We start from the raw sequence: 20,835 nt of genomic DNA on the forward strand, positions 1-20,835 counted from the left end.
TTCTGGGGTTTAGGCTCCTGGACCTTGAGCCCGCTGCTTGTTTTTACCTGGTCTTTGACCAGGTTGAGGTCCGTTTTGCTCGCGCACCTCAGGATCACCTTCTGGTTCCGAGCTTTGCGGACCGTATCGACTCGGGCCCCACTGGTTTTTAGGTCCAGGGCGACCCTGATCCTCTCGATCACATTGTCCCCAGTGTGTGTGGGGTCAGTCGACGAGACGATCAGGGTGTGGTTTGGTTGTAGCGGTTTGGGGGGCTTTGGTGTACTGGCGACCTGGGCAAAGGTTTTGGGACCCTGCTGTTGTTGGGTCGGTTTTTCCACTTTACCCAGGTCAGCCACCCCCTTCTGAATGTCCTGGAGGGTCTTCTTGACCTCAACGACTGCCAGCTCCGCGTCCAGACTTGGCACTGTCTGCGTCTGGACGCTCGGCTCCTTGTCACGCAGTACGCGGATGTCCGCCGAGACCATCTCCAGTCTCTCAGAAATCGGCCTTAAGTGTTGTTCGATGTTCAGTGTTATAGGTCGCTGCGGTGGTGGTGGTGGGATGGGCGTAGGTTTATCTTTTACTTCCGCCAGCAGTTTCTGGAGCTTGTCTATCTCCACCTCAAATTTCGCTGATGTTAGTAGGTCGGATTCCGACACCTGGCTAGTAGGGGTATCCTTTGGCCGGTTGAGGTCGTTTTTCATTTGTTGAAGAACCTTTCGGAGCACGTCTAGTTGGTTCGAGAGGTTCAATATGTTCCTCTCGATTTTCGATAGGCCTTCGCCCATGGAATCCCATTTGGGATCCCCCGGTGTGCCCACTGCGCACAACCTGGTCTTTTCGTGCTCCTTAATGTTGTTAAGGTTCGATAGTTTGACCTCTTCCTTGACCTCCTTAATTCCCTTGAAAGCCTCAAGGGTTTCGTGGCCCAGCCATTCCCTGATCCCTTTAGCCTCTTTTTTGGTGTCGGTGAGGTCCGACCGCATGAGGGAGAGCTCTGCCTTAAGTGCCATGACATCCCGAGTGTGAGCCCTCTCGACCTGCACAAGCTCTTGCGCATGTCGAGAGCGCTCCCTCTCCAAGTTGTACTTGTGGCGCGCTCTCGAGTCCGCCAGAGACAGTACGGTCTCGTAAAGTCCCTGAAGGCACTCGTAGGCAGTGACCTTGCACTCCCTCTTCATATTGAGGGCCGCCTCCAGTGCGTCTTTGCCCTTTTGAAGGAGACCGTTGGCCTCCCGGGTGGCAAGGTCCATCTCCACCCCTGTGCCTCTTCTCGGAGTTCGGTAAAGCATACTCTTCCTTTCGGGTCGGGCAACTTGTCCCGCCGACGAAGCAACTGAGCTTTCCTCATCCGAGACGATCTGACGAGGGGGGGAGATCCCGCACTGTTCCCAATCTTGTATAGTAAGCTCCGAGATCCTGCTGCGGTCCTCCGACTCGGGTATCAAAGATGGTGTCTCCGGGATAGTGATGTTGGGGCGGGTGGGCTTAACTGAGTCGGTTGCTCCCGACTCCGATGCTGCCTTTGCTACCTTTGGCGGCTCCGATGAGCGCGCCGCCTTTTCCGATGCGACCGATCTCGCCACGGTGGTCTTAAGGACCTTTTCCCTTAGGGACTTGGTCGCCTTGCTGGTGGTTTCCGTGGTCGGTTTGCGGGTGGTGGAGGCGGATACGGACGACATTGTTTTGAGTGGAAAAAATTTATGGAATGAGATGGTTAGTTACAACAAAACTTAATATGAAAATTACAATACAAAATATATGTGTAGCTTTTTTGTGTTTTTTTTTTTTTTTTTTTTTATTTTTTTTTTTTTTTTTTTTTTTTTTTTTTTAATGTATACTGAGCAAATTAGTTTCAGTTGGACTCACTTCTGCTTCAGCTGGTGGTCTGCTTCCGCTGTCCAGTGAGGAGCCCGCTATTGGCAGAGCTCGATGGTCTGAACTCTGTGTGCGCGCTGGTGGTGGTGTCCAGTGGATTCCTGTTCGCCACAGGATTGGTCTTCGTAGGTGGTGCCGAATTTGCGATTTCTGTTGGGGCCAAGTGAAAGAACTTTTCTCGCCCTTTCAAATGAGCCCAAACTCGGCTGTCCCAGCTCCAAGGGTCACGAAGTTAGGTTGCGAGGGGGTGAGGTAGCCCAGAGGGGGGGGGGGGGGGGAGGTTTCGTGGGGAGTTCCGGGGGGGTGAGGGGGTTGGGGCGGGGGGGGGGGAGGTTTCGTGGGGTGTTGAGGGGGGGGGGTGAAGTGGGGGGGGGAGTACTTGTGAGGGGGTGGGGGTTGGGGGTTGAAAATAGGGGATGACTGGCCTCCTTGTGTCTCTGGAAGGGCCTTTGAATCCCGAGTCAGATGAACCTAATCTCGGGGGGGGTAAGTGGAAGGGATAAGGAGTTCCCTCGGGCTTACCTGGTGCTGAGCTTTGAAGTCTCCAGGCTGGTGTGTCTACCTCCGGCAGATTCCTCGGGCGGCTTCGGAGTCTCCAGTCGGGGCTAAGATGGTCGGTTTGACGTCACGCCTCGTGTCTCAGAACACGCGGTGCTAAATTGAGGTTAGATTTTAGCACCCACACCACGTGTTAAGGCGATCTTCGCAGCTTAATAACTCGACCACCCCTGATCCGATCCAAGCGATCCAGATGTCAATGGATTCGTCTCCGCAGCCTCTCTCAGGATTATTGTAGGTGACTCGATTCCACAACCCCTTGTTGAAATATTGAGCTTCAAAGTCCCGGTCTTCCTGTGACGTAACCCGATGAGTCAGGAACTTGCCCACATGAATCCTGGTGAATTGGCGATTCTGGATTCCACTGGTCACTATTTTGCGCACTTATCTCGACGCGTTAAATTTTGGCGAATTTTTTACGCGGAGCTGATGTTGTATGTGCCGTGTTCGAGCGGTTACTTGGTTAGGTTAGGTTAGGTTAGGTTAGGTTAGGTTAGGTTAGGTTAGGTTAGGTTAGGTTAGGTTAGGTTAGGTTAGGTTAGGTTAGGTTAGGTTAGGTTAGGTTAGGTTAGGTTAGGTTAGGTTAGGTTAGGTTAGGTTAGGTTAGGTTAGGTTAGGTTAGGTTAGGTTAGGTTAGGTTAGGTTAGGTTAGGTTAGGTTAGGTTAGGTTAGGTTAGGTTAGGTTAGGTTAGGTTAGGTTAGGTTAGGTTAGGTTAGGTTAGGTTAGGTTAGGTTAGGTTAGGTTAGGTTAGGTTAGGTTAGGTTAGGTTAGGTTAGGTTAGGTTAGGTTAGGTTAGGTTAGGTTAGGTTAGGTTAGGTTAGGTTAGGTTAGGTTAGGTTAGGTTAGGTTAGGTTAGGTTAGGTTAGGTTAGGTTAGGTTAGGTTAGGTTAGGTTAGGTTAGGTTAGGTTAGGTTAGGTTAGGTTAGGTTAGGTTAGGTTAGGTTAGGTTAGGTTAGGTTAGGTTAGGTTAGGTTAGGTTAGGTTAGGTTAGGTTAGGTTAGGTTAGGTTAGGTTAGGTTAGGTTAGGTTAGGTTAGGTTAGGTTAGGTTAGGTTAGGTTAGGTTAGGTTAGGTTAGGTTAGGTTAGGTTAGGTTAGGTTAGGTTAGGTTAGGTTAGGTTAGGTTAGGTTAGGTTAGGTTAGGTTAGGTTAGGTTAGGTTAGGTTAGGTTAGGTTAGGTTAGGTTAGGTTAGGTTAGGTTAGGTTAGGTTAGGTTAGGTTAGGTTAGGTTAGGTTAGGTTAGGTTAGGTTAGGTTAGGTTAGGTTAGGTTAGGTTAGGTTAGGTTAGGTTAGGTTAGGTTAGGTTAGGTTAGGTTAGGTTAGGTTAGGTTAGGTTAGGTTAGGTTAGGTTAGGTTAGGTTAGGTTAGGTTAGGTTAGGTTAGGTTAGGTTAGGTTAGGTTAGGTTAGGTTAGGTTAGGTTAGGTTAGGTTAGGTTAGGTTAGGTTAGGTTAGGTTAGGTTAGGTTAGGTTAGGTTAGGTTAGGTTAGGTTAGGTTAGGTTAGGTTAGGTTAGGTTAGGTTAGGTTAGGTTAGGTTAGGTTAGGTTAGGTTAGGTTAGGTTAGGTTAGGTTAGGTTAGGTTAGGTTAGGTTAGGTTAGGTTAGGTTAGGTTAGGTTAGGTTAGGTTAGGTTAGGTTAGGTTAGGTTAGGTTAGGTTAGGTTAGGTTAGGTTAGGTTAGGTTAGGTTAGGTTAGGTTAGGTTAGGTTAGGTTAGGTTAGGTTAGGTTAGGTTAGGTTAGGTTAGGTTAGGTTAGGTTAGGTTAGGTTAGGTTAGGTTAGGTTAGGTTAGGTTAGGTTAGGTTAGGTTAGGTTAGGTTAGGTTAGGTTAGGTTAGGTTAGGTTAGGTTAGGTTAGGTTAGGTTAGGTTAGGTTAGGTTAGGTTAGGTTAGGTTAGGTTAGGTTAGGTTAGGTTAGGTTAGGTTAGGTTAGGTTAGGTTAGGTTAGGTTAGGTTAGGTTAGGTTAGGTTAGGTTAGGTTAGGTTAGGTTAGGTTAGGTTAGGTTAGGTTAGGTTAGGTTAGGTTAGGTTAGGTTAGGTTAGGTTAGGTTAGGTTAGGTTAGGTTAGGTTAGGTTAGGTTAGGTTAGGTTAGGTTAGGTTAGGTTAGGTTAGGTTAGGTTAGGTTAGGTTAGGTTAGGTTAGGTTAGGTTAGGTTAGGTTAGGTTAGGTTAGGTTAGGTTAGGTTAGGTTAGGTTAGGTTAGGTTAGGTTAGGTTAGGTTAGGTTAGGTTAGGTTAGGTTAGGTTAGGTTAGGTTAGGTTAGGTTAGGTTAGGTTAGGTTAGGTTAGGTTAGGTTAGGTTAGGTTAGGTTAGGTTAGGTTAGGTTAGGTTAGGTTAGGTTAGGTTAGGTTAGGTTAGGTTAGGTTAGGTTAGGTTAGGTTAGGTTAGGTTAGGTTAGGTTAGGTTAGGTTAGGTTAGGTTAGGTTAGGTTAGGTTAGGTTAGGTTAGGTTAGGTTAGGTTAGGTTAGGTTAGGTTAGGTTAGGTTAGGTTAGGTTAGGTTAGGTTAGGTTAGGTTAGGTTAGGTTAGGTTAGGTTAGGTTAGGTTAGGTTAGGTTAGGTTAGGTTAGGTTAGGTTAGGTTAGGTTAGGTTAGGTTAGGTTAGGTTAGGTTAGGTTAGGTTAGGTTAGGTTAGGTTAGGTTAGGTTAGGTTAGGTTAGGTTAGGTTAGGTTAGGTTAGGTTAGGTTAGGTTAGGTTAGGTTAGGTTAGGTTAGGTTAGGTTAGGTTAGGTTAGGTTAGGTTAGGTTAGGTTAGGTTAGGTTAGGTTAGGTTAGGTTAGGTTAGGTTAGGTTAGGTTAGGTTAGGTTAGGTTAGGTTAGGTTAGGTTAGGTTAGGTTAGGTTAGGTTAGGTTAGGTTAGGTTAGGTTAGGTTAGGTTAGGTTAGGTTAGGTTAGGTTAGGTTAGGTTAGGTTAGGTTAGGTTAGGTTAGGTTAGGTTAGGTTAGGTTAGGTTAGGTTAGGTTAGGTTAGGTTAGGTTAGGTTAGGTTAGGTTAGGTTAGGTTAGGTTAGGTTAGGTTAGGTTAGGTTAGGTTAGGTTAGGTTAGGTTAGGTTAGGTTAGGTTAGGTTAGGTTAGGTTAGGTTAGGTTAGGTTAGGTTAGGTTAGGTTAGGTTAGGTTAGGTTAGGTTAGGTTAGGTTAGGTTAGGTTAGGTTAGGTTAGGTTAGGTTAGGTTAGGTTAGGTTAGGTTAGGTTAGGTTAGGTTAGGTTAGGTTAGGTTAGGTTAGGTTAGGTTAGGTTAGGTTAGGTTAGGTTAGGTTAGGTTAGGTTAGGTTAGGTTAGGTTAGGTTAGGTTAGGTTAGGTTAGGTTAGGTTAGGTTAGGTTAGGTTAGGTTAGGTTAGGTTAGGTTAGGTTAGGTTAGGTTAGGTTAGGTTAGGTTAGGTTAGGTTAGGTTAGGTTAGGTTAGGTTAGGTTAGGTTAGGTTAGGTTAGGTTAGGTTAGGTTAGGTTAGGTTAGGTTAGGTTAGGTTAGGTTAGGTTAGGTTAGGTTAGGTTAGGTTAGGTTAGGTTAGGTTAGGTTAGGTTAGGTTAGGTTAGGTTAGGTTAGGTTAGGTTAGGTTAGGTTAGGTTAGGTTAGGTTAGGTTAGGTTAGGTTAGGTTAGGTTAGGTTAGGTTAGGTTAGGTTAGGTTAGGTTAGGTTAGGTTAGGTTAGGTTAGGTTAGGTTAGGTTAGGTTAGGTTAGGTTAGGTTAGGTTAGGTTAGGTTAGGTTAGGTTAGGTTAGGTTAGGTTAGGTTAGGTTAGGTTAGGTTAGGTTAGGTTAGGTTAGGTTAGGTTAGGTTAGGTTAGGTTAGGTTAGGTTAGGTTAGGTTAGGTTAGGTTAGGTTAGGTTAGGTTAGGTTAGGTTAGGTTAGGTTAGGTTAGGTTAGGTTAGGTTAGGTTAGGTTAGGTTAGGTTAGGTTAGGTTAGGTTAGGTTAGGTTAGGTTAGGTTAGGTTAGGTTAGGTTAGGTTAGGTTAGGTTAGGTTAGGTTAGGTTAGGTTAGGTTAGGTTAGGTTAGGTTAGGTTAGGTTAGGTTAGGTTAGGTTAGGTTAGGTTAGGTTAGGTTAGGTTAGGTTAGGTTAGGTTAGGTTAGGTTAGGTTAGGTTAGGTTAGGTTAGGTTAGGTTAGGTTAGGTTAGGTTAGGTTAGGTTAGGTTAGGTTAGGTTAGGTTAGGTTAGGTTAGGTTAGGTTAGGTTAGGTTAGGTTAGGTTAGGTTAGGTTAGGTTAGGTTAGGTTAGGTTAGGTTAGGTTAGGTTAGGTTAGGTTAGGTTAGGTTAGGTTAGGTTAGGTTAGGTTAGGTTAGGTTAGGTTAGGTTAGGTTAGGTTAGGTTAGGTTAGGTTAGGTTAGGTTAGGTTAGGTTAGGTTAGGTTAGGTTAGGTTAGGTTAGGTTAGGTTAGGTTAGGTTAGGTTAGGTTAGGTTAGGTTAGGTTAGGTTAGGTTAGGTTAGGTTAGGTTAGGTTAGGTTAGGTTAGGTTAGGTTAGGTTAGGTTAGGTTAGGTTAGGTTAGGTTAGGTTAGGTTAGGTTAGGTTAGGTTAGGTTAGGTTAGGTTAGGTTAGGTTAGGTTAGGTTAGGTTAGGTTAGGTTAGGTTAGGTTAGGTTAGGTTAGGTTAGGTTAGGTTAGGTTAGGTTAGGTTAGGTTAGGTTAGGTTAGGTTAGGTTAGGTTAGGTTAGGTTAGGTTAGGTTAGGTTAGGTTAGGTTAGGTTAGGTTAGGTTAGGTTAGGTTAGGTTAGGTTAGGTTAGGTTAGGTTAGGTTAGGTTAGGTTAGGTTAGGTTAGGTTAGGTTAGGTTAGGTTAGGTTAGGTTAGGTTAGGTTAGGTTAGGTTAGGTTAGGTTAGGTTAGGTTAGGTTAGGTTAGGTTAGGATAGGTTAGGTTAGCTCTTCAGTTTTGTGAACAGCCTTTTGGAAGTGTCTTCTAGCGATTCCCAATTGTCGGTGAATTTAAAAAGGTGCGTATCTTCGTCTAGAACCAAAATATTCCCGACGATGCCTGCGATGCCTCCAGTGAGCTTTAGAAAACCTTCTCCCAGAGACTTTTCAATAGTAACAACTTTATCGTCACTTGATTTACTCATCAGTTCACACAGTTTCATTTTCAAATGGTCTAATCTTTTTTCTGCTTTACTTTTCTTAAGTTTGATGTCTTTGTTTCCGAAAGCGGTTGAGACTTTAAACTCTCGGTTCATTAATAGTTTCTTTGCAGCCTCGTCTACTACCGATTGAGGCTGTTCCAACGACCCTTCAAGTTCATTTTCATGTAAATTCCTTCCTCTCAGTACTTCGGCATATAAATGTCGTTTAAATAACACGAGCGGATCTTCTTCTGACTCAAAGAAGTCTTGTTGGAATGTCGCCAGTCTGTACGCATCGTCGTCTTCACCCATAATCTCAGAAATGTCCAATACTTTATGTGTGAGAGCCACGTGGTATCGTCGTAGGATATTATCTGTCGTTGGCATCACAGAATCAGTGTTTTTATTCAGAAACGTACCAATAGTTGTCGCGAGAGCTGAAATATCATCTTCTATTAAATCTATCTTCTCAAAAGAAAGCACTGGAAACGTTTCAACATCTACATTAAATTTAAAATCTTGTAAATTTGGTATTGCGGATTGTAGTTCGGAAAACAACTGTTTCGCAATGTCACCTAGTGTGTCGGTATTGTCTGAGAATTGCATGTATTCACTATTTTGGTCTGCTATTAAAATATTCCCCATAATACTAGCTAAATCGATGTTGATTTTCGAAAATTCTTTTTCCACATTTTTGTCTATCGTGACTATATTTCCCGGTGCGGATTGCAATAACATTTCCACCATTTTGTTTTTGACTTTCACAAGTATGCTGTCTGCTGTGAAATCGTCATTAGTATCTTCACTCCCTCTCACTGTGAGATCTTTGTTGCCGAATGGCACTGGAACTTTAATTTCCTTTGATCTCAGTATTTCTTCCGCGGCTATGGAAATGGCCTCATGTACATTCGCCCGGAGGACTTTTACCTTTTCCAATCTATGTCTTAAATCTTCACCCACAGATTTGTTGACAAATTCCAGTTTTCCAGTATCTTTGTTTAGTGTCACAACGCTGTGTATAAGTTTTGCCAATATTTGAACATCTAAAGGTTCCTCAAGTAGCTTTGCTAGCAGTTCATTCCTAGTGACATCATCAAGTGCTCTTTTCTTTAGAATTTCTTTGTAAAGCGTGTCTCTGAATAATTTCATAAATTCATCATCGCTTGTGTAAAACTCACTACGAAAACGAGCGATTCTGTGTTCACTGTCTTCGTTTTTATTCCGAATCTCGCTTATAAGGAAGAACTTTTTCGCCAGAATCACGTGGTAAATGAGTATCAGATCGTTGTTCATTGACAACACAGTATTGTCGTCTTTATTTACAAATTCTGCAAATACAGTAGCCAGCTCGACTAGCTGTTCCTTCATGACTATGTCACATAGGAATTCCACATGTGTTTCTTTGTGATTCGGCTGGACGGCATCGTTCCCTGTAGCTATTAAACTGTTGAGTTTATGAGCCACTTCTGTGTCAAATCGTACATTATCGCGATCATCTTTAGCTGTTGTATACATAATGAAATAAGAGTCAATGTCTTGAAATTTTCCCTTAAAGAAGACGTCTTTGGTGTCTTGTTTGAAGGAACGTTTGATGGTGAGGTAGCTGGCAAACCATTTAGATAAGTCGTTTGCGCTGTTTAGCGTCAAAACAGTTTTGTCTGCTTCTCTGTGTTTCGCTTGAATGAAAATGGCGATTTGTTTATTATTTTTCCCAATTTTCGCTTTAGCTCTGAAGCATATATCGTCAAATGTGCCTATGTCTGCCATGTTGGTCGCTAGATAGAAATCTTTGAGGCTGTTGTCGAACTTTGCTCTGAAGTTAATCAGGCTGATTAATTTTGTTTCGTAAAGCTGGCCTTTAATGCCGGACGTTCCTTCTCGTTTCCTATACATTTTGGCAGTGTTGCTGTGCTTCTAACCAATACCGGGTTTTGTGTCATCAAGTGCCGTTGAAGATAAAGGAACAGTCAGACTCTTACTGACAACTGTGTCTCACAAGTGTGTTAGAGGTTGCTGGTATTTAATTCAGTATAACAACTTATTTCGGACCCGATATACCTTTTCTAGAGGAAGAAAATCATCCAATGACTTCTCCAGCCTTGGGTGAGGCGAGAGAGAGTGTCAGACTCTTACAGACAACCACCTCGTCGCTATACCTGTTCAGCAGAGCTCGTGTTGAGGGTGATGGTGCCCATGGTCCAATACTACCTGTCCTGGTGAACGTTGCATAAGTAGCGTCAGAATCAGCGACAGTTGCCACAAATATTGTGTGAAGGAATTAATATTGTTTCATTCTCGCGATGTCCAGTCCGTTGGAGTTCTGTAAACAAAGGTATTGTAGTGGGACCAGCCATATTTAATGTCAAACTTAACGCTATTTAATATGACACTGACACCAGTACCCTTAGTACGAGTTTGCTTTACGTTTAAAGTAATCGAAACGAGAGCGCGTTCGGCGCTCTTATTGGCCGGCTCGAATAAACCAACCACTAAGACAGAGTACGGCCGGTAACGCGAGCGACATCTGTGCTATTGTTGACGTCTGTGAAACTAATTTCTGATAGTTTTAGGGTCGGTTCAAATCTGGGGGCCTACTCTAATTCAACGAACGAACCAACCGAAAATCTTCGCAGATTGCATACTATAATCCTATTAGATCTATAGAGTTTCTTGCTCGTTCTTCTCCATAGAAATCTATGGAGAACACATATGACAACATAGAATACTTTGGAACGAGCAAATAGAGCAACTAGAGGACTGACAGTCAGATAGACATATTGTTTTCTTTACATTGTAATATTTGCTTTGACGTTGAAAAGTGCCTTCCCGGTCTATTTGAAATAAATAATTTTGACTTTTGACTATTATCATACTATCCGATATCGAGATATAAATTGTAAAAAAAAAAACTAAAGAAAATTTAAATTCCGCGCGCTACCCGGGGGCATTGACCTCAAGACAGACGATATAAAGCAAATCGGGTGATTATCGCGCCAGATGCAACCAATTTATCAAGACCTCGCTTTGTACCATATTCACACACATTCGACGGCCAGTTTACACTGGTTACCAAAGCTTGACAGCTGTCTAGCCGTATGTAATCACTTATTCTTGTAAACTAGTAAACTGTACCGAATTACTTCGCTTCGTCCACATTCCCGTGGGATTAAAAGTATCCTACGTGCTATTCCACGCCATAATCTACTCCTGTTCCAAAGGATGATGCCAGAGTTTCAGAACATCTACAAAATATAATGTGTACAACTTGGCTACTGATAAAACTACCATGTTTAATGAAGAATAACTCTGAACGGACTAAGATTTGGAACTTGGCGCCATAGTAACTTTAATTCAGCTCAAAATTACCTATCCAATGATGTAACACACATAGCTATTGGAAGGTGGGACCAGGATTTGCATCCTCCTTTCATCCCGATCGCTTCAGCTGTTTCGACGTGATTAAGTAACAAACAAACAAATACATAAACTCACAAACTTTTGCATTAATATTAGTGAGAAGTAAGATTCTGTCGTCGACTCGTCATTGTCACAACAAGGTTTATATTGTTCAGAAGTAACATTTGACTAGTACACCGGAGTATTGTGGACTAACACTAACCAATAACAATAAGCTACACTATTTATAGGTTTACTAGATACGCCTGTGTTACTCACCGACTTACTTCGCCTTTTAAACATAATTCAACGTCACATTTTCACATATTTAACAATGAATTCGTTAAATTAACTGAAGTTGTGTAGAACACCGACACCACAGGCAGGATTTGGAATTATTTTCAACCAAAATATTGTAGTTCTACTTTAATCATGTTTACTTCGAATTTTCAAGGTCAATCGACTGATTATCAGAGCAGTGTTGCCAGTATTCAAGTATTATAGATTATAAGGAAAATGAAACCACCTGTACAGCTTACTAATTAGATTTAATATTACTAACACAAATACTCAATGAACGCAATCGTTGTTATTATCAATTTCTGGCTTGACACAATAGGCAAGTTTCCTACTAGTCAAATTCAATACTTTTTTCGAAACGTCAAAAACGATATTTTTTATGAACTTTGTATGAAATACTCTATTATGACGTCATCAGATTTTTTCGACAAATAGCAGACTTATTTCTAGAAAATTAGCTAGAAAAAATCGAAAATTAAATAGTTCATCAAACCTATGAATGAGAGTGATTACACTCTTTTCATTTCAACATTTTATTGTATTGTAAAGTTGTAATAATTTATTTTTGACCCAATCATCATCCCTATTGTAAACACGATCCGTAAGGGTGATGCCCCGGGCATGGTGCGGTCTCGAGCGAAAGTGACGTTTGTCGTATCTGTCAATTGAATTTGACAGTCCGACAAATGTCAAACCGACGACGTTCATATACAATATTATAATGTACATAATAATATTATAATATATAATAATTGAATACCTGTGTCCATTATAATTTTTATATATTTATTTAAAGTTCTCTAAAATTATATTTTTAAATATTACAAAAAAAATACATTTAAAAATATAAAAATAGGAGCCGACCAGTAGCGGGAGCATAGTCCAAGCCACCGGTGGTTAGGGCTCCAGAGACAGAAACCTCCTCACAATACGTGCCGTTTCGAGGAGTACTGCCTTCTGCATCAGACCCTTGATCCATCCGCCCAACGCCAGCCTCCTAAGATGGATGTCGAGGCTTTTATATTGGCCGACACGACACATTATAATAAATTATTATTATTATAATGGACACTGGTGTTGGAAAATACACTATTAAGGCACAATTTTATTATGGACTCTGTCGGGCACAGCAAATTATAAAATTCGTGGGAGACAGGAAGGGCATTTAAATTTTTAAGTTGTAAATAATGTGTTAGTTTTAATATAGATGATTAATAAAGTAAAAAATATTAAACTAAAACATTTAAATAAATTGTTTTTAATTGTGAAATAAGTATTTGGTAATTTCAATATCGTATTGTATACTAATATGTAATTAATTTTAGTCCATTTCTTTAGTACATCAGAATATATATGAAGTCTATCTTTATTATAGGTTTACTAGCGGACCCGACAGACGTTGTCCTGTCTACACGTCTTTAATTTGAAAATTTTAAACTTTTTTTAATACTCGTAAGCTAAAAATTCTGGACCATTTTGATGAAAATTATTATTCAAATGTTATGACAATATCTAACGTCATTAATATTTGACACTGCGATGGTAGCGCCGTCTGTCCGATCCAATGTAAAACATTCCAAAATCAACAACTACCTACTAAACATTTTCCAGCGGACAAAATTGTGAATCTAAACCATTCTCAGATCCCCTTGAACACACAAAAAAAAATTCATCATAATCGGTCCAGTCGTTTAAAAGGAGTTCAGTGACATACACACTTACAAAAGAATTATATATATAAAGATTAATAATCTTTACACTGTGTTGCCAATAATTAGATTAATATTAGGAAAAAAAAATTATACCAAACTTTTACTTATTATCTTGTATCTAAAAAATAATGGTTACAACTTCAGAAAGGAGAATAATAAAACATTTAATACTTGTACAAAAATCTATTTCTTTTATTCATTAATTTAGACATTATACATGAAATAACAAATAAAGAAATATGTATAACTCAAGTAAACAGTAAGTACGTATGTACATAGATTACAATAATATGCTTAAAATACAATTATAATAACTAAGTACTCATAAGATATTTTTGTTCATTACAAAACACATATTTTCCTTGACTAGACTTCTGCCGAGGCAAGAGGGAGTATATCAGACTCTTACTGACTGAAACCGCTCGTAAGCAAGCACCACATAGGAGCCTCTAACTGGCACTGCCGTCCATAGGCGTAGCCAGGTTTTAGTATCGGGAGGGGTTCAAGAAAGTAAAACGAACAAAACTTCCTTCATTCATGAGATAAACACACAATTTATGTAATATGTTATAAACAGATTCATAGGTAGTCAAAGAGACCCTTGCCAAACAGGGGATGTACTGTGCTAACTAGAAAAATAACGCTCTGTAATGTCCAGGTACGCATTTTTCGAGAGTGGGGGGGGTTGAACCCCCAAAACTCCCCCCTGGCTACGCCTATGCTGCCGTCATTTCCTCGGCCGGCGCGTCTTGCGTCGTCGCGGCGCATCTCTGCTGCCTGGCGCCCTGGGCACTCGCTTAGACTCCTTCAAAGATGATTCTTCTTTATGTCTTACATAGATCAACCTAAATGGCCCCCTAGCTAGCTCCCATTGGGGTCGTCCATTAATCACGTGAGGTTTTTTCAACGATTTTTTGACCCCCCCCCTCCCCCTTGATGATATGTGGTGAGGTTTTAGATAAATCCCCACACCCCCAACCAACATCACGTGTATTTTTTTAATACAGAAAATATGAGTGACAAAGTGAGTAATACAAGGACCAAAAAATATTATCTAAATTGGTATAAGTTTAGAAATGCATAATTATAATTATACTCTTTTATGGGAAAGTGAAAACTCCTATACTACTCCCCGTTTTAAGGCTTAAAAAAGCCGCGTTCGGTCAAAAAATAAATACACGTGATATTTTATAAAGCCCTTTATATTTTACTAGCGCGAATGTCGGTCTTCGCGTGGAAATTGTATTTCTCCATTTTGATTAACTCTGACAATGACATCTTATAAATATCTATTGGACCCAAATATGGCGTGGCCCATAATAATTAAGGAGATCCCGCTTTTGAGCTACTGCTGTTGAGCTCGTTGATTTTTTTTCTTCGTATTTTTCCAGGATAAAAAGTATCCTATTTTATGCCCAGGATAATAAGTTATAATTATACCAAGTTTCATCGACATCGAACCGTTAGAAAGTCGTCGAAAGACAGACAAAAACATTTTTAATCACATATTTGGGTTTGGTATCGGATCCAGTAACACCCCTGCTATTTATTATTTCAATATTTTCAATACACAGTACAGAATTGACCCTTCTACAGATTTATTATAATATGAATGAATGAATGAATGAATGAATGAATGAGAGTGTTATAAACGTAAGAGTAGACAAATATAATCAGAAAGCTCCAAACTGCTAAGCTATCGGGAGTTATACGTGTTATTGTGAGTCAACCATAAGAGATAGACATTTGCTGTCGTGGAATATTTTTTAAAAATTTTAAGGAGAACATTTCCGTCATACATTATTTCTGTGTAGCTTTAACCATTAAGGCTGCACACGCGACGGAAGCTTAAAAAATGGAGTAAGTTCTCCTGTTTTCCCAACATTTCCCTTCACTGCTCTGCTCCTATTGATCGTAGCGTGATGAAAAGTATACTATAACCTGCCCAGGAGTATGAAGAACAATTGTACCAAGTTTTGTTGAAATCTGTTGAGTGGTTTTTGTTTCTATAACGTACATATAGACAGACAGACAGACAGACAAAAATTTTTCTGATCGCATTTTTGGCGTCAGTATCGATCACTAATCACCCGCTGATAGTTATTTTGGAAATATATTTCATGTACAGAATTGACCTCTCTACAGATTTATTATAAGTATAGAAGATAATCTCCCCATCGTGATGTTTCGTGATATATGTCGAACTCCCTTAATAGAGCCTCACCTGATATTAGACTGGGGAAGAGATGGGGCGTCATTTCTGAAAACACGTACATACAGAACCGTTGTAGACGGCTTATGATTTCAACAAAGTTTACTAGACCATCCTCCATGGCACTCATGAAAGGAATTCTTATCTTTAAATACAATTCCTTGCTGAAATCAACTGGATTGTAAGCGTAAAGGCCCGTCCCCTGCGTCAATAACAAATCAAAAATTGTTTCACCATGCTCATATACTGTTGCTTTCAACACATTGTCTGTTTTTAATCTGTAGCTAAAAATTTGACGAACGTTCCTGTCACATTTTAAAAATAAGACGTTTAAAATGAAGTCCCAAATCTTTCTTTGGCTTTCCGTCCCTGTGGCCGATTTCAATAATTGACAAATATATTCGACTGCGAAATATTCGGTGAACGTCCTATGTATAAATGTGGGTATACCGTTAATGATGCTCTGAACCAGTCCAGTCTTTTCCGTGCCAATTTTAATATTTTCTATAGTTTTTCTTATTTTAGATAAATCCTTTTCGTCAAATATTTTGCTAAGGTCCTGATTAAAGACAGCATACGCGCCCAATTTGTAATGTTTCACGAAGAAGACCTCACGAATTTTCTCGTAAATCGTCAAATTGTCTGGATTGTGCAAATCAATTTTATTTTTCTCTTGAAATCTTATAGTTTTGAGTTTTGTTTCAATAAAGTTGTCGTAAACTGTGAAAGCGTTTATGTCTAAGTTCCATCTGTTTGGTGTTATCCTTTCATCATTTACTTGGTTTTGGAAATAATTGGCGCATAGGTAAAGGTGTAACGGGGTATCGAAGCGATCCACAAATCGGAAAGAATGTGTGCAGTCGTGGAAAAACAGGTTAAACGTTTGCATCACATCGTCAGGGCAGATGTTGAGCTCCTTCCTCAGATAGTGTAAAAAATTGAAACAAACTGTCAGAAATAAAATTTGATAATTTTCCTTTTGTTTAATCAGGGCTTTCAACGATCTTGGCCTATCCGAATTATAGTAATATACAGACATAAACTCCATGAAGCTACACAAGTTATTGCACTGACGTTTGTTCAAAGTCCTCAATATAATTGTTGATTGCCAATATTTCCACAAATATCCGTCAAGTTCGGCATCGTTGAATTCCTTAACTTCATACGGTAGACCAAACTCTTGTTCCAATCTTGACATCACCTTCTCGTAAAACCTACTCGTGATCCACATTACATGTCTATTTGTGTAATTCCGCACAACTTTTAATAAGGACATTACCACTTCTGTATAGAGCGGACATATCTCATCGAAACCATCGAATAAAAAGATAAGTTCCTTCCTATTGAAGTAGTCTAGGAACATTTTTATTTCAAACACTGTCCAGGGATTGTCTATACGACACGATTTTAGTTGTACTTCACCTTCCGATTCCTCTAAATCGAACTCCAAGTCGCTCTTTCCATTCCCTCCGACAATAATTGGACACAAAAACTTCAAAGTTTCTAAAATATCAATTCTCACTTTGTTTTCTTGCCATTTATTGAATTTTTCACAATGATCCAGCAAGTTGACTCTCGCTATCCAAGTTGCTGGGTTACACTCTTTAGTTTTAATAGACAAGTGGGTCAATAAAGTTGATTTTCCCATGCCTGGCTTTGCAGTCAACAGGACTACCTTCGACAAGCCATTTAGATCGGAAAGTACTATTTGTTTAGGAATAATATACCTGGCCTCTGTAGCCTTACACACTATACACACTCTTCTGTCCACGTAAAGATGTTTAACTTTCTCATAATTTACATTTGTAACCGAGTTACTAAAACATCTTGTTTCGTTATTAATAAAGTCGTTTAAAACAACTCCTTCGACGGTTTGCATCGATTCCTCGTCAACGATTGTGTCTAATGTCACTTCGACATCTTGAAAATTTACTTTTGCTTGTAAAACAGTTTTCTGTGACTTCTCACTCATGTCTGCAAGACTACATCTGTCGTCTCTTATTTCTTTTATATCTTTAAAATATATCTGGACCGTGTCTAGCACAGCTGTATTTGTGACGATAATTATCCGTTTTTCATTCAAAATATTTGAAATATTTTCTAATCTTTTATTTGAGCTTCTTTGTATGTTGTCGCACGCTAGTATTATAATTTTGTTTTGTTCTATTTTTGTTAGTTCTGCAACAAGTGTAGAGTAGTCTTTCGTTTGAAGTAGATCTTGTAAATCCATGACAGTGTGTTTGAATTTGTTCAAAGACTGCATCAGTTTTACTACTGTCAAAGGAATATTTTCCGTTACGAAAATGACGTTTGTTGATTTCTCTGTTAGATTCAATGATTTCACCGCGTGCTCATTGAAAGTTATATCAAAAATGTTCCCCATTTTCATCGCGTACATTTTACTAAACACTGACAAAAGGGGTTTGTCGACGATCAACTTCAAGGCGTCTTCGTAATGCGAACTCTTTTTCGTGAGATACTCGGCCTCCTTCAACATCCACCATTGTTGTATTTGATCGTGGTATTGTAAGAAAATGGCGTCGGCTGTCACTTTGATACTGTCGACGTTTAAACATTGGTGATCTTCAATTTCGTCTTTTAATCGTTTCTCGACGCCTCTCTCGTCAGCTTGGTTTGTGTAAAACAGAAGTCTGTTCAAGAAATCTTTCGCCACCTTTTCATCGTCTCCACTTCTTTTGAACGAGAGCTTCGGGAATCTTTCGACGATTACGTTGAATTTATATTCATGTAAATTGGGAGTCTTCCTCTTCAGTTTTGTGAACAGCCTTTTGGAAGTGTCTTCTAGCGATTCCCAATTGTCGGTGAATTTAAAAAGGTGCGTATCTTCGTCTAGAACCAAAATATTCCCGACGATGCCTGCGATGCCTCCAGTGAGCTTTAGAAAACCTTCTCCCAGAGACTTTTCAATAGTAACAACTTTATCGTCACTTGATTTACTCATCAGTTCACACAGTTTCATTTTCAAATGGTCTAATCTTTTTTCTGCTTTACTTTTCTTAAGTTTGATGTCTTTGTTTCCGAAAGCGGTTGAGACTTTAAACTCTCGGTTCATTAATAGTTTCTTTGCAGCCTCGTCTACTACCGATTGAGGCTGTTCCAACGACCCTTCAAGTTCATTTTCATGTAAATTCCTTCCTCTCAGTACTTCGGCATATAAATGTCGTTTAAATAACACGAGCGGATCTTCTTCTGACTCAAAGAAGTCTTGTTGGAATGTCGCCAGTCTGTACGCATCGTCGTCTTCACCCATAATCTCAGAAATGTCCAATACTTTATGTGTGAGAGCCACGTGGTATCGTCGTAGGATATTATCTGTCGTTGGCATCACAGAATCAGTGTTTTTATTCAGAAACGTACCAATAGTTGTCGCGAGAGCTGAAATATCATCTTCTATTAAATCTATCTTCTCAAAAGAAAGCACTGGAAACGTTTCAACATCTACATTAAATTTAAAATCTTGTAAATTTGGTATTGCGGATTGTAGTTCGGAAAACAACTGTTTCGCAATGTCACCTAGTGTGTCGGTATTGTCTGAGAATTTCATGTATTCACTATTTTGGTCTGCTATTAAAATATTCCCCACAATACTAGCTAAATCGATGTTGATTTTCGAAAATTCTTTTTCCACATTTTTGTCTATCGTGACTATATTTCCCGGGTGGATTGCAATAACATTTCCACCATTTTGTTTTTGACTTTCACAAGTATGCTGTCTGCTGTGAAATCGTCATTAGTATCTTCACTCCCTCTCACTGTGAGATCTTTGTTGCCGAATGGCACTGGAACTTTAATTTCCTTTGGTCTCAGTATCTCTTCCGCGGCTATGGAAATGGCCTCATGTACATTCGCCCGGAGGACTTTTACCTTTTCCAATCTATGTCTTAAATCTTCACCCACAGATTTGTTGACAAATTCCAGTTTTCCATTATCTTTGTTTAGTGTCACAACGCTGTGTATAAGTTTTGCCAATATTTGAACATCTAAAGGTTCCTCAAGTAGCTTTGCTAGCAGTTCATTCCTAGTGACATCATCAAGTGCTCTTTTCTTTAGAATTTCTTTGTAAAGCGTGTCTCTGAATAATTTCATAAATTCATCATCGCTTGTGTAAAACTCACTACGAAAACGAGCGATTCTGTGTTCACTGTCTTCGTTTTTATTCCGAATCTCGCTTATAAGGAAGAACTTTTTCGCCAGAATCACGTGGTAAATGAGTATCAGATCGTTGTTCATTGACAACACAGTATTGTCGTCTTTATTTACAAATTCTGCAAATACAGTAGCCAGCTCGACTAGCTGTTCCTTCATGACTATGTCACATAGGAATTCCACATGTGTTTCTTTGTGATTCGGCTGGACGGCATCGTTCCCTGTAGCTATTAAACTGTTGAGTTTATGAGCCACTTCTGTGTCAAATCGTACATTATCGCGATCATCTTTAGCTGTTGTATACATAATGAAATAAGAGTCAATGTCTTGAAATTTTCCCTTAAAGAAGACGTCTTTGGTGTCTTGTTTGAAGGAACGTTTGATGGTGAGGTAGCTGGTAAACCATTTAGATAAGTCGTTTGCGCTGTTTAGCGTCAAAACAGTTTTGTCTGCTTCTCTGTGTTTCGCTTGAATGAAAATGGCGATTTGTTTATTATTTTTCCCAATTTTCGCTTTAGCTCTGAAGCATATATCGTCAAATGTGCCTATGTCTGCTATGTTGGCCGCTAGATAGAAATCTTTGAGGCTGTTGTCGAACTTTGCTCTGAAGTTAATCAGGCTGATTAATTTTGTTTCGTAAAGCTGGCCTTTAATGCCGGACGTTCCTTCTCGTTTCCTATACATTTTGGCAGTGTTGCTGTGCTTCTAACCAATACCGGGTTTTGTGTCATCAAGTGCCGTTGAAGATAAAGGAACAGTCAGACTCTTACTGACAACTGTGTCTCACAAGTGTGTTAGAGGTTGCTGGTATTTAATTCAGTATAACAACTTATTTCGGACCCGATATACCTTTTTAGAGGAAGAAAATCATCCAATGACTTCTCCAGCCTTGGGTGAGGCGAGAGAGAGTGTCAGACTCTTACAGACAACCACCTCGTCGCTATACCTGTTCAGCAGAGCTCGTGTTGAGGGTGATGGTGCCCATGGTCCAATACTACCTGTCCTGGTGAACGTTGCATAAGTAGCGTCAGAATCAGCGACAGTTGCCACAAATATTGTGTGAAGGAATTAATTTTTCATTAGAGTTTCATTCTCGCGATGTCCAGTCCGTTGGAGTTCTGTAAACAAAGGTATTGTAGTGGGACCAGCCATATTTAATGTCAAACTTAACGCTATTTAATATGACACTGACACCAGTACCCTTAGTACGAGTTAGGGCGGGCTCGAATAAACCAACCAATCATAGCGCTGACCGCGTTCTCCTTTCGATTACTTTAAACGTAAAACAAATTCATACTAAGGGTACAGAGTACGGCCGGCAACGCGAGCGACATCTGTGCTATTGTTGACGTCTGTGGAACTAATTTCTGACAGTTTAGGATAGGTTCGTATCTGACGTAAAATACGTCGAGCGTATCATTGGTCGTATTGTACTAACGTATCATCGGTTGAGAGTGAACGGTATAGTGTTTTTCTATACATTTGTCTGTTCTAGGATTCCTGTCTTTCGTAGGATTCTAAACGGGAGATAAATTGTAATATTTTACGTCCACATATTCGTAAATTGATAAATTTACTGAACTCATTCG

The 20,835-nt window shown here is 40.1% G+C and overlaps 2 protein-coding genes across 3 annotated transcripts in view; both read right to left on the minus strand.

Annotated features, from left to right (window-relative positions):
* Positions 1-7,261: 7,261 nt before the first annotated feature.
* The window catches only part of LOC126912228 (uncharacterized), a 37,469-nt gene continuing 23,895 nt past the window's right edge, over positions 7,262-20,835 (minus strand). Inside the window, exon 2 of the mRNA XM_050703364.1 lies at positions 7,262-8,034. Coding sequence (XP_050559321.1) covers positions 7,262-8,034 — 773 coding nt within the window. The remainder of the gene's footprint in view (positions 8,035-20,835) is intronic.
* LOC118278841 (uncharacterized) overlaps positions 14,239-20,835 on the minus strand; it is a 35,403-nt gene continuing 28,806 nt past the window's right edge. The window contains exon 3 of one of the 2 annotated variants that reach the window (XM_050703440.1): positions 14,239-20,095. In XM_050703440.1, coding sequence (XP_050559397.1) covers positions 15,018-18,644 — 3,627 coding nt within the window. In that variant the 5' untranslated portion in view covers positions 18,645-20,095 and the 3' untranslated portion in view covers positions 14,239-15,017. The remainder of the gene's footprint in view (positions 20,096-20,835) is intronic. The other variant, XM_035598229.2, reaches the window with a different exon arrangement.

Source organism: Spodoptera frugiperda, chromosome 24, assembly GCF_023101765.2.
Source record: "Spodoptera frugiperda isolate SF20-4 chromosome 24, AGI-APGP_CSIRO_Sfru_2.0, whole genome shotgun sequence".
Classification (NCBI taxonomy): Eukaryota; Metazoa; Arthropoda; class Insecta; order Lepidoptera; family Noctuidae; genus Spodoptera; species Spodoptera frugiperda.